General features: G+C 39.2%; 2 protein-coding genes across 2 annotated transcripts; both read left to right on the forward strand.

The window, feature by feature from the left end:
- Window positions 1–5,375: 5,375 nt before the first annotated feature.
- Window positions 5,376–6,968, forward strand: PKNH_1320100 (conserved Plasmodium protein, unknown function; the record flags this gene model as incomplete). The annotated part of the gene is made up of 1 exon (XM_002258026.2): window positions 5,376–6,968. The coding sequence occupies one exon, from the start codon at window positions 5,376–5,378 to the stop codon at window positions 6,966–6,968; it is 1,593 nt and encodes a 530-aa protein (XP_002258062.2).
- A 1,449-nt stretch (window positions 6,969–8,417) lies between these two features.
- Window positions 8,418–11,201, forward strand: PKNH_1320200 (conserved Plasmodium protein, unknown function; the record flags this gene model as incomplete). The annotated part of the gene is made up of 1 exon (XM_002258025.2): window positions 8,418–11,201. The coding sequence occupies one exon, from the start codon at window positions 8,418–8,420 to the stop codon at window positions 11,199–11,201; it is 2,784 nt and encodes a 927-aa protein (XP_002258061.1).
- Window positions 11,202–12,320: the final 1,119 nt, after the last annotated feature.

Below are 12,320 nucleotides of genomic sequence, written 5' to 3' on the forward strand. Positions count from 1 at the left end.
ATTCCAATACCTGAAAAACTTTATTCCAATACCCTTAAAACCTTATTCCTGAACCCAGAATCTGACTTCCGACACCCTAAAGCCTTCAACCTAAATCCGCAATCTGAATTCTAACACCCTTAAAACCTTTACTCTCTTCCCTTATTGTTCCTTCTTTATTTCGTCCTTCTTTTCTATTCGTTCATTTCTTTTATTTTCCTTCTTCTGTTCTTTTCCGTTCCTTCCTTTTTTCATTGCCAATAAACAATAATATAAGAAGGAAGGTTTCTTAAAGGAGAGAATAAAACAGGTTTTCAGAGGGAAGAAAAAGAAGGTTTTAAAAAGGAAGGAAAAGAAGAAGAAAGTTTCTTAAGTGGGGAAGAAGAAAGAAGGTTCTTTTTCCTCGGTTTTTTAGATCAACAATATATGGCCTGGTGTTTTAGCCACCTTAAGGGAAGATAAAAAAGGTTTTTTTAAAGGAGAAGAAAAGAAAGAAGGTTTTAAAAGGGAAGGAAAGAAGGTTTCCAAAGGGAAGGAATGAAGGTTTTAAACGGAAAAGGAAAGAAGGTTTCTTAAAGGAAAGAAAAGAAGAAAGAAGGTTTAAGGGAGAAAAGAAGGAAGGTTAAGGGAGAAAAGAAGGAAGGATTAAGGGGGAAAGGAAAGAAGTTTTAAAGGGGGGAAGAAAGAAGGTTTTCAAAGGGAAGGAAAAGAAGAAAGAAGGTTTCTTAAAGGAGGAAAGAAAAAGAAGGTTTCTTAAGGGAAGGAAAAGAAGAAAGAAGGTTCCTTAAAGGGGGGAAGAAAAAGAAGGTTTCTTAAAGGAGGAAAAAGAAGGTTTTCTAAAGGGGGAAGAAAGAAGGTTTTTTTTCCTCCGTTTAGGGTTAGAACAATAATATATGGCCTGGTGTTTTAGCCATCTTAGAGGAGGGAGAAAAAGAATCTTTTCTTTTTTTTATAGGTTTTTTAAAGGGTAAAAAAAGGAAAGAAGGATTTGAAAGGGGAAAAGAAAAGAAGGTTCTTAGGGGAGGAATAAGAGTGAAAGTTTAAAGGGAGGAAAAAGAAGAAAGAAGGTTTTCAAAGGGAAAAAAAGGAGGTATTAAGGAAAGAAGGTTTTCAAAGGGGGAAGAAAAAGAAGGTTTTCAAAGAGAGGTAAAAGAAAGAAGGTTTTAGAGGGAACAAGAAGATTCTTTTTTCGATTTTTTAATACAACAATAATATGGCCTGGTAGATAACTCCCTGAGGGAAGAAAAAGAAGGTTCCTTAAAGGAGGAATAAGAAGAAGGTTTCTTAAGGGGGAAGAAAAAGAAGGTTTCAGTGGGTAAAAGAAAGAAGGTTTCTAAAGGGGGGAAAAGAAAGAGGAAAGAAGGTTTCTTAAGGGAGAGAAAAGAAAGAAGAAGAAGATTTAAAGGGGGAAGGAAAAGAAGAAAGAAAGTTTCTTAAAGGGGGGAAGAAAAAGAAGGTTTCTTAAAGGAGGAGAAAAGAAAGAAGGTTTCTTAAGGGAAGTAAAAGAAGATTTTAAAGGGGGAAGGAAAAAAGAAAGAAGGTTCCTTAAGGGGGAATAGAAAGAAGGTTCTTAAAGGGAAGGAAAGAAGGTTCCTTTCTAGGTCATTAGAACAACAATATGGCCTGGTACTTAGCCAACTTAGGAGAGGGAAGGAATGAATATTTTATATGGGAAAGGGAAAGAGTGTTTAGGGGTGGGGTTAGGAAAGAAGAAAGAAGGTTTAAAGCAGAAGAAAAAGAAGATTTATAGGGAAAGAAAGAGGTTTTCAAGGGGGAAAGAAAAAGAAGGTTTCTTAAAGGAGGAAAAAGAAAAGAAGGTTCTCAAAGGGTGAAGAAAAAGAAGGTTACTGAAGGGAAGAGAAAGAAGGTTTACGGGGAAGGAAAGAAGGTTTTTAAAGGGAAGAAAAAGGAGGTTTTTTAAGGGGGAGAAGAAAAAGAAGGTTGCATAAGGAAGGAAGAAAAGGAAGGTTTCTTAAGGGGGTAAAGGAAAAGAAGGTTTCTTAAAGGAGGAAAGAAAAAGTAGGTTCTGAAAGGGTGGAAAGAAGAAAATAGTTTTCAAGGGAGAAGAGAAAGAAGATTTTAGGGGGAAAAAGAAAAAAAGAAGGTTTCTTAAGGGGGAAAAAGAAAAAAAGAAGGTTTCTTAAGGGGGAAAAAGAAAAAAAGAAGGTTTCTTAAGGGGGAAAAAGAAAAAAAGAAGGTTTCTTAAGGGGGAAAAAGAAAAAAAGAAGGTTTCTTAAGGGGGAAGAAAAAGAAGCTTCTTTCTTCGGTTTTTTAGAACAAAAGTAATATGGCCTGGTACTTAACTTCCTAAGGGAAGAAAAAAAAGGTTTCTTAAGGGAGGGGAAAAAGAAGATTTAAAGGGGGGGAAGAAGAAGAAGAAAGAAGGTTTAAAAGGAGGAAAAGGAAAAAGAAAGAAGATTCCTTAAAGGGGGAAAAGAAAGAAGGTTTCTTAAGGTGGAAAAGGAAGAAATATTTTTAAAAGGAGAAAAAGAAAGTAACGTTCCTTAATGGGGAAAATAAAAGAAGCTTCATGGGGAGGAAAAGGAAGAAATATTTTTAAAGGGAGAAAAAGAAAGTAACGTTACTTAATGGGGAAAAAGGAAAGAAGATTTGTTCAGGGGAAAAAATGAAGTAAGGTCCTAAGAGAAAAAGGAAGAAGAAAGAACACTTAATCTCTGGAAAAAAGAAAATAAAAATAGAAGGTTTTAAGGGTTTAGGGTTCACTGGTTCAGGGTTTAGGGTTTAGGGTTTAGGGTTCAAAGTTCATGGTTCAATGGTTCAGGGTTTAGGGTTTAGGGTTTAGGGTTCAGGGTTCAGGGTTTAGGGATTAGAGCTTAGATTTAATAATTTATGGTTCGGACTTCAGGAATAAAGGATTATTTTCTTACTTAATATATATATTCTTGATAATTTGCTTAGTGATATATTTATTTGCAAAATCAAAGTAATAAGGTACATATAAAATCCTAAACCCATGAACCCTAAACCCTAAACCCAAAAACCTGAACCCTAAACCCTAAACACTAGACCCTAAACCCTAAACCCTAAACCCTAAACCCCGAACCATTGAACCCTAAACTTTGAACCCTAAACCCTAAACCCTAAACCCTAAACCCTAAACCCTAAACCCTAAACCCTAAACCCTAAACCCTAAACCCTAAACCCTAAACCCTAAACCCTAAACCCTGAACCAGTGAACCCTAAACTTGGAACCCTAAACCCTAAACCCTAAACTTGGAACCCTAAACTCTAAACCCTGAACCCTAAACCCTGAACCCTGAACCCTAAACCCTAAACCCTGAACCCTAAACCCTAAACCCTGAACCCTGAACCCTAAACCGTGAACCACTAAATCCTGAAACCCTGAACCCTAAACCCTAAACCCTAAACCCTAAACCCAAAACCTAAAACCCTGAACCCTAAACCAGGAATCCAGAAACCTAAACCCTTAACCCTAAACCCTAAACCCTAAAAACTGAACCCTAAAATCTGAACCCTAAAATCTGAACCCTAAACCCTGAACGCTAAACCCTGAACCCTAAACCCTGAACCCTAAACCCGGAACCAGGAAACCGCAAACCGTAACCCGGAACCCTGAACCCGGAACCCTGAACCCGGAACCCTGAACCCGGAACCCTGAACCCGGAACCCTGAACCCGGAACCCTAAACCCTAAACCCTGAACCCTAAACCTAAACCCTGAACCCTGAACCCGGAACCCTGAACCGTAAACCCTAAACCCGGAACCCAGAATCCTAAACCCTACGCCTTGAACCGTAATTCTTAAACTCTATGTCTGAAGCCTTTAACTCTGAAATCTAAACTGTGAAGAATGAATTCTTAATCCTATAATTCTGTATCCTGATCCAAACTTCTACACCCTAGCCATCAGAACCTACATAATGAGCCTTATTTCCTATACATTTAATCGTACTTCCTCTAGACTGTAACTTCAGTCCTTACCTTGGGATGCAGAACGTGGATCCATAAAATTTGAACCATCCCTGTACAACCTGAGCCCCAGTATGTATAAGTTGAATCTAGGCTCCGTAACTTAAACTTGTTATTTTCTTGCTTTTTCACTTTTTCCTTTTTTTTTTAAAATACACCCATCGGATGCACCTTCTTTTGGGATAATTAATGAATAGGTCACACTGTTTTCTCTATAACCTAAAACCGTTAACTTAAATGGGAAATCCTACCCCCCCTTTCCTTCTTTTTTTTCCTTTTTCCTTTATCACTTTTACTGTCGCAACACCCACCGCGCGCTTCTAAAAAAAAGAAATACAAGAAAAAGGAAGGAAAGAAAGAAAAAAATAGATGGATTAAATAAGGGAAGGAAACGAAGACGAAAAAAAAAAAAAATGTGGGAAAAAAAAAGAAGAAACATATACACCCTGCAGTTTATCTGGCTTCACCGAAGATGCACAAGTGAACACATCTAGGTGAGCTAATATACTCCAGCTGATATATTCTTCCGTTCAGCAGAATCAGGTTAACCGAGTAGACCACGTCGTCGGGTGCAGCACACGATGAGGTAGTGCTGGTGGAGCGCTATGTGTAGGTGAGCATGCGCATGTTTATGTGTGTATATACACTTGTGTGCGATATACATCTGTGTGCATGCGAGCATATGTGTACGTACATGTGCGTGATCATGTATTCGCGGCATTATAACTTATAGGACACGGTAAAGTAGTGTAATGCACCAACCTTCAGGCAAATTCTCGATGAATACAACTATATTCCTGACACATAGGTTGTTAATAGGATATTTTTTTTTCGGGTTCGTTATGTACCCTTATTTATTTTTTATTCCTCTTTTTTTTTTTTTCCTTTTTTTTTGCAAGTTTAATTAGTGTTATCATGCGCCTTTTCTTCTTTTCTCCCCCTTTCCATATACGCTCGACTAACTTAAGGGGTCGTAAATAACATAACTGCGGCTGTTTCCTCCATTACTACATCAAATTTGGTCCACGTTCTCGACTTCGTAGCATGTGTCTACGTCTCGTTTGACGTAACCTCCGCATTTTTTCCGGTCAATTTGGATTACAATTTTGACTACAATTTTAAGAATTTCTATAACTTCGGCAACTCTGATTGATTTGATAATTTTAATTTTTTTTTTTTTCTTGGGGCCACCCCCCCCGTCAGCGCCACTTCCAAAAGGTCCCCTCAGCTGCGAAATATATGCCTCAGCAGTTCCGCTAAAATATTTTTCCTTTTTTTTTTTTATCACGGTGTGAAATCTTGGTGCAGTAGTTTCTTAGCTCATTCTGGAGGAATATTCCTCGGGGGGTCACCGAGCGTGGTATCCGAAGCGCGGCGTGATCATTACGCAGTCTAGTGTGGACGAGAGCCCGCGCATAATACGCATTTCCCCTCTCCGACACGAATATGTGGAACATATTCTCTAACGAAGACCTTTCATTGCGCATCGAAAAAAGGGAAGAAGAAAGTTCAGAAAAAAAAACCACAAAAAAAAAAGGGCTCGAAACGGTGAGCAACAAGAATGAATTGACCAAATCAAGATCCCCTGGCTTTCCCATCTCCAATCATGATAGCAAAATAGCGAACAAGGCATATGACATCAAAATAAAGGAATTGAGAAAAAACTTCAGAAAAAAATACAGGATAGTGCGCACACAATTACTGAAGATAATCAAAATTGTGAAGCAGTTCCCTCAGGTGGATGCAGAAAAGGACAATTCTGAAAGGGACAATTTTCAAGGAAATAATACTGACAAGGAAAAAGGCGTAAAGAAAAAGAAAGACGTGGAAGGGATCACTTACATCACCCCCCCTGATGGTAGTGACAACGAAACTATAATTGTCCAAGTGGAGCTCATCAAAAAACTAAACAAGATAATCGAAAAAATTGATGTAGAACAATTGAAAGCAAAAAGAAGGATAAAAGGAAAGAAAAATAGTAGGAGCAAGAAGGAAGAAGAGGGATTAAAAAATAAACCACGCAATCAAACTTTCACCTCGAAGACTTTTTCCGCATCTGCCAAAAATGATTCACATAAATGTAATATAAAGATAGTGAAAAAATTTTCGCCCAAATCAGCAAAAAATTTCCAACACGTTATTTCTAAGGATATCTGTGAAAATGCGGGGGGCATTATTTCACTACAAAATAAGCAAAACAGCTTGAAGAATGAGCATTTTCAAAATAGCGACATGAAGGTTTACAGTAAAAAAAACAACGAGGGGAATGTTTATCACGATACGGATGACATTGTAGTGACTGACTTTTACATGTATTCTTCTACCCTGAATGCGGGTTCGAGTAAGAAAAAAAAAAAGTCGCGATGGCTTGGGGATAACATGAATGATGCCACCACGAATGATAACGGTGTGTATGGCGGAAACAGCTACAACCATTCTGGAGGTAATAATTATGGCTACTCGGACGGAAATTACTGCTATGCCAATGCACATTACGACCATGCCAGTGGAAATTACGACTATGAGGAGGGAAGTTTCAACTGCAATTATGGAAGTCACAACTATAACGGTGGGAACTATGCGAGTGGTACGTACATCAGCGGAAGCTACAACTACGAAGCAAATAATAACGCACCTTTTAGAGCCAAGAAAAATTACTTGACTGGAAATAGCAACCAAGAAAAAGGTGCAGGAAATAAAAGCTTCTTTCAAAACATGCCGTCCGAATCTTATATGCAGAGTTTCAAGGGTGGGATGCTCCCCCATTACGAGCCCCAGAATTTACACAACGTAGTGGACGCGTGCCCCACACGAAAGAGAAATAAGAGACGTAATATGAACAATAGAAAAAAGGGTTACAAGTTTGCCAAGGATGAAAAAATTAGGGGCCTGCTGCGCACAGCAACGAATGAAGACGATTTGGTGAAGGCCATCGGCTTTGCTAAAAGCGCAGGCCTCCATTTTGAGGCCAAATTGGGAAGCAAAAAGCTTAACAAGCTCAAGTTAGAGGGGGAAGACGGGGCTTCTTTGGAGGTTTGATTTGTGGGTATACTTGCGGGCACATTTGCGCTCGCGGTGGGAACACACGCAGGTGGAAGAATATCTTGGTGGATGCGTAAATTAGTGTTCCTCCTCTTCCCAGTTAACTAACCGTCTGCCAATTTTGCATGCCAAAATTTTACCCAATCAAGTGAGAACATTTGTGTATGCCTTTATCAGTGCACATGGGGGGGGGACTTGACAGGATTACTCCCCGATCGCCGTTTCCACGTCCAGCGTTCCGTCATTTTTACGGAGGTGCAAATATGTGTACCATGTATATAAATATAGAAGCATATGAAGATCACATAATTGTGTAAAATGCAATTTGTAAAGTGAGATAATTTTTTTTTTTTTTCCTCGTAATTTTTTCTTGTTTTGGTATTCCCCATTTTCTATCATAGTCTCTTCTGCACATTTCTGTGAATCAGCCATGCCATAAATGTAAACGCACTCCCCGATTATGTAGCATAAGTGCACGTTCTGTGTATGTTCCTACACGGATGTGCTCGGGGGGTGGTCTCCCTCGTCTTTAACTTTTCGCAATTTGCCCCTTATGATGATGTTAAGAAAAAGGGGGTCCTCAAAAAAAGGCGTACCACAATGTGAAATGCAGCTATGTAAGATAAAGCAGCCGGTCATGCTTCCCCCCAAGGGGGAAACGTGCCTGAAGGGGGGAAGGCCAAGTCGCCCTCGGATAAGGATATCCGCGCTCATGTGCATCTATCTATATAGATATAGGTAGATTCCGCATAATGAGTAATCCCCGTGGACCCACTGGGACCTACTTGCAAAGAATGCCACTGCCAAAATGTGGCGCCTCAAATTGGTTAACTCACCCTTTCGGGGCGCTCTGAACAGCGGCAATTTCACAAGAGGACCCGCTGCATTTCATTCTTCCAGCAGAGCGTTCGATCCTATTTACACGTGTACATGTATGGAGCCGTTTACGTGGCAAAATAAAATAAAATAAAAAATAACAAAATTAACAAAAGAACGAATTACCAAATGATCAAATGAAGAGGAGTGGAATAGCATCACCTGCTGTACATTCCAAATGCAGTGCTAGAAAAGGGGAGCGGAATATTTACGGATGACAAGTCCACAAATGTAGGAAAAAAAAAAAAAAAAAAAAAAAAAAAATCCCAATTTAAAAAAACAAGTTCTGCGAAATGTATCAAACGGATTCCAGACTCAGTTTGTTCCTCTGAGGATCTGAAAAGGAAGAATTCCCTAGCTGTCACTAAAACGAATGCTTCTGTTCTGCTCAGCTATCGCTGCCTCCATATAGAAAAAGCACAAAAAGGGGAGGCACAGAATTATGAAACGTGCATACTTATATGTGATCCCCACCTGAGGACTGTAATAATATTCTTCCTGTTATCCCCTTTTTAGCACGTAGAAATAGGAACGATAATAAAAGGGGAATTAAATATACCAACTCGAATGATGCAAAGGAGGAAAAGACTTCACACAGTTTTACAAACTTATTATATTACTAACTGGATTTGCGTAAAACCGAAGGTTTTCCCCCCTCCTCCCTTCAGTTCTAAGTGGAAGTTTCTCATCAACAAGAAAAACTTTTCCGTTTTTTCGAAGCTCGCAGAATCGTCCCTCCAATATGGAACTGGAAAGGATGTTGATGCCACCAGGGGGGATATCCAAAAGGGCGAAACAGAAAAAGTTATAACCCCAAATGGGGAGGCACCTTCAGATGGCGTTAATGGAAGGACTCACAATGCCCCTCCACAACTATGCGAAAATACCCAATGTGGTCATACGTCTGATGTGAATGTGAGCCAAGGAGTGACTGACGGTCTTGCTGGGGTGATATTCAGCTCCATGGGGGAGGAGCTGCACATAGGACCAAATGTAAACTCAGGAGATATTGCTAAGGTGGAAGAATTGAGCAAGACGACAGCTCCCATGGAACCAAGCGAGAAGAACACTGAGGACAGTGTAAATGGAAAAAAAAAAAAAAAAACAAAGAAAAAAAATGCACCAAGGGGAAAGGTAAAATCGACAAATGATGGGACGCAACACGAGGAGACGCTGAGGGGAGAACCCCCGAATTGCATCCCCCCCATGGAGGAAAAAAAAAAAAAAAAAAAAAAAAAAAATCAGAATGCAAAGGAAAAGCAAAGTAAGAAAAAAAAAGAAAACTGTCAAAATGAAGAAATGAAGGTAACCGCCCCAATGGAGAACGAACAAACGATTCAGAGGGACACAGAAAATACCCCCGAAAAGGCAACCCAAGAGAATGAAGGCGAAAATTTTGTCAGCAAAAAGTTTAGTAAGGAAGACTACTACAGAAAATTTGAATTGATATGTCAAAACAGTAATATCATCATGGAGAAAATAAACCGAGTGAAGGACATCTGCACATTTGTCCAAAAGCATATGTCGTCTCTACATTTTGGAAACATCTACGCATACAATAATTTACTGTACGAAATTTACGACAAGTTCGTAGATGGGGATATTAAGAAGGTAAAAAAACTAATAAAGAATTATAGAAAGTTGGTAAAGAAAAATCTTCAACGAAAAATAAAATACTTTGAGGCGTTTCACAAAATTTGTCCAGAGGAATACAACCATGTGCTGACGTGTTTGTTTATTCAATCCATTGATATATTAAAGGATGAAGACATTAGTCACACGTTTAATTATGACCAAGTCATATGTACCAGTAGGGATACTGAGGGGGGGGTAGCAGAACTTCCCGGGGAGGAGGAAGAAGTAGAAGCCTTCTCAAATATGGAAAGAAATGTTGACAAGGGAGAAGCGGGGGATGGTACATTGTTTTGCGCGGAGAATGCTGACACGGTTGGCAATGCGGGTGGCGACGGTGACCAAGGGGAATCGGCGGGGAAAAACGTTCCACGGGCGAATTATCAGCAAAGACAGTTCAACCCCAGTAACAAAATTATGTACGAAATGGATGTGCACTTTGATGAGGGAGAAGCGGAAGAAATGACTTTTCCTGGAGAAGGGAGCCTCCCCCGTGACATGCACGACGAGGCCAATATCACGCACAGTATTAACGAAAAGAACTTCATCATTGTCTACAACCTTCCCATTATCAACTACAACCTGCTAGAAGCGGAATTGAAGGAAACCTTCTCCTTCTGCGGCGAAATAAAGAGCATGGAATTTTTCAGTGATCGCCTTAAAACGGTGGACATAAACGCACTAAATGATGAAGTAGAAATAGGGAGTTCTCAAAATGTACCATCTACTAAAAGTAAGAAAAATGGAAGTAAACAAAGTGGAAACGGAAAGGGAGGGAAAAGCAACCAACCTAGATGCAGCACTGGGAACAAAATTCAAAATTCATTTAATCTGAATAGCTACACGCAGCTGTATGCCATTATAGAATTCTTTGACGAAAAATCCGCAAATCTAGCGACTAGCGAATTTCTGAGAATTTTTGGAATTTTCTGTTTCAACAAATTAGTGTATGTAGATAAATGTGTAAATAAAAACATCATGATAATAACGCACCTGCCTTTTCACTTGAATATTTACAATATATTTTACTTGCTATTAAATGCGTCTCTACTCAAATTGGATGTACTAAATGGAGGCGCAAAGGGGAAAGGTGCCCCCAAATTAAGCGTCTCCATGGGTGAGAACTGCGGTGAGAAGGATAAGTTACTGGACCAAAGTACCAACCCAGGCGTACCTTCAGATGGTAACAAACAAATATCTTCGAAAAACAGAAAAAGGAGGTGCGAAATTTCCCTCAGAAACAGCAACATCCGCATTGAAAGCTGCGACTCTATTTTTGGTGAGACACCTAGAATGAGCAACCGAGATGTGTATGATTATATATGCGAAATTTCTAAAAAGAACTTTCTACAGTTTAAGAAAAAAAAAAATATCAAATTGGAAGCATGGACAAATGATGATGACAGTGGCACGGAAGGAAAGAACAATAACTTCGAGTCATTTGCCGATTTTTATCAAAATCAAAATAAAAAAATGAAGACGAAAAAAGTGAATATTCATAACAATGGAAGAATTTTAATTCTTCACTTTGACAGCTTTACATATATGTATGATTGCTTGAAAAAATTTAAGCATATTTTCGGCAAAAAAAACCATATGATTTTTTCGGTCAATTTGAGGAGGTGCATTTATCGGAATGGTGCAATTAGGGATTGTGTGCAGGTTAAGGATGGCAGAATTGGGAGGGGCCTTAACTTGGAGACCAAGTCGTCAGCAGGATGATGCGAGTGTTGATGTGGAAATTATTTTGAAGAAAAAGATAAATTTTCTTTCTTTTACCTTTTTCCATTTTAACCCCACAACATCTGCACATAATGGATGCCTACGACACCTTTGAGCAAGTAGTCAAAATGAATGTCGTTACCGTTACGCCTGATGAGAAGATGTTCATCTGCTTGCACATTTCTTATGTGCCCGTTTGGTCATCTACCCAGAGAACGAGTGAACCAACGAACCACCCCCTTTTTATGGCTCACCTGGCTAAATCCTTTTGTCCTCATTAATTTTTTCGTATTTTTTTTTTTTTTTTTTTTTTTTTTTTGTAAAGAGAAACAACTTCGCTCTGTGCACACATGTGTGGATAAGTTTACACACGAATAAATGACATACCTTTGTTTTATTTTGCAAACTTTTGACACTTCCCCCGATTCCTTTCTCATTTGTAACGTACCGACGTCGTAACCTACGTGGCATTGAGGATATTGCCAAGTCGAACCTTTTGGAAATTCTGCCAAATGATTCAGCAAAAGAAGTATGGCAGAGCAGTCGGATTGCACGTTTACGCAGACCCAATGGGACAACAGTAGAACCTATTTTTTGAACCCCCAATTCGCCATTTTATTTTTTGCAACACCTATATGGATCTTTGTAGGGGGTTTCGACTACACATTGAGAGCAACTCTGATAAATGATCCCACTCCCCCCAGCAACACACTCATTTCACTAACATACGTGTTAGAAAACCACGCTGTGTTTATAACGTATGCAAAATCGTTTATCCGTTTGTGAATACAAAAAAAGAAAAAACGAACATACCATTATGAGCCAGCGCGAAGGGTTTTATGCCCACTTGGATCAGCTCTTCAAAATGTATACAGTGTTACATGTTGCTAGCCCAAAAATCGGTATTCGAAAGCGTCACGAATTTGTGAGATGTGTGGACACGTGTGGGTATTATACCTTCAATGCAGGATGTACAAAATGGTAGCACGCATAAAATGGTGTATGTTCTCAGACGGGGTGCTCTCCCACATTTGCTATCACTTTTCTCCTTGTGTTGTACACACCTGGATGATGCAAACATTTGTATATTTACCCCTCCCCTTCATGAGAAAATATATT

This window comes from Plasmodium knowlesi, assembly GCF_000006355.2.
Source record: "Plasmodium knowlesi strain H genome assembly, chromosome: 13".
NCBI classification, from domain to species: Eukaryota; Apicomplexa; class Aconoidasida; order Haemosporida; family Plasmodiidae; genus Plasmodium; species Plasmodium knowlesi.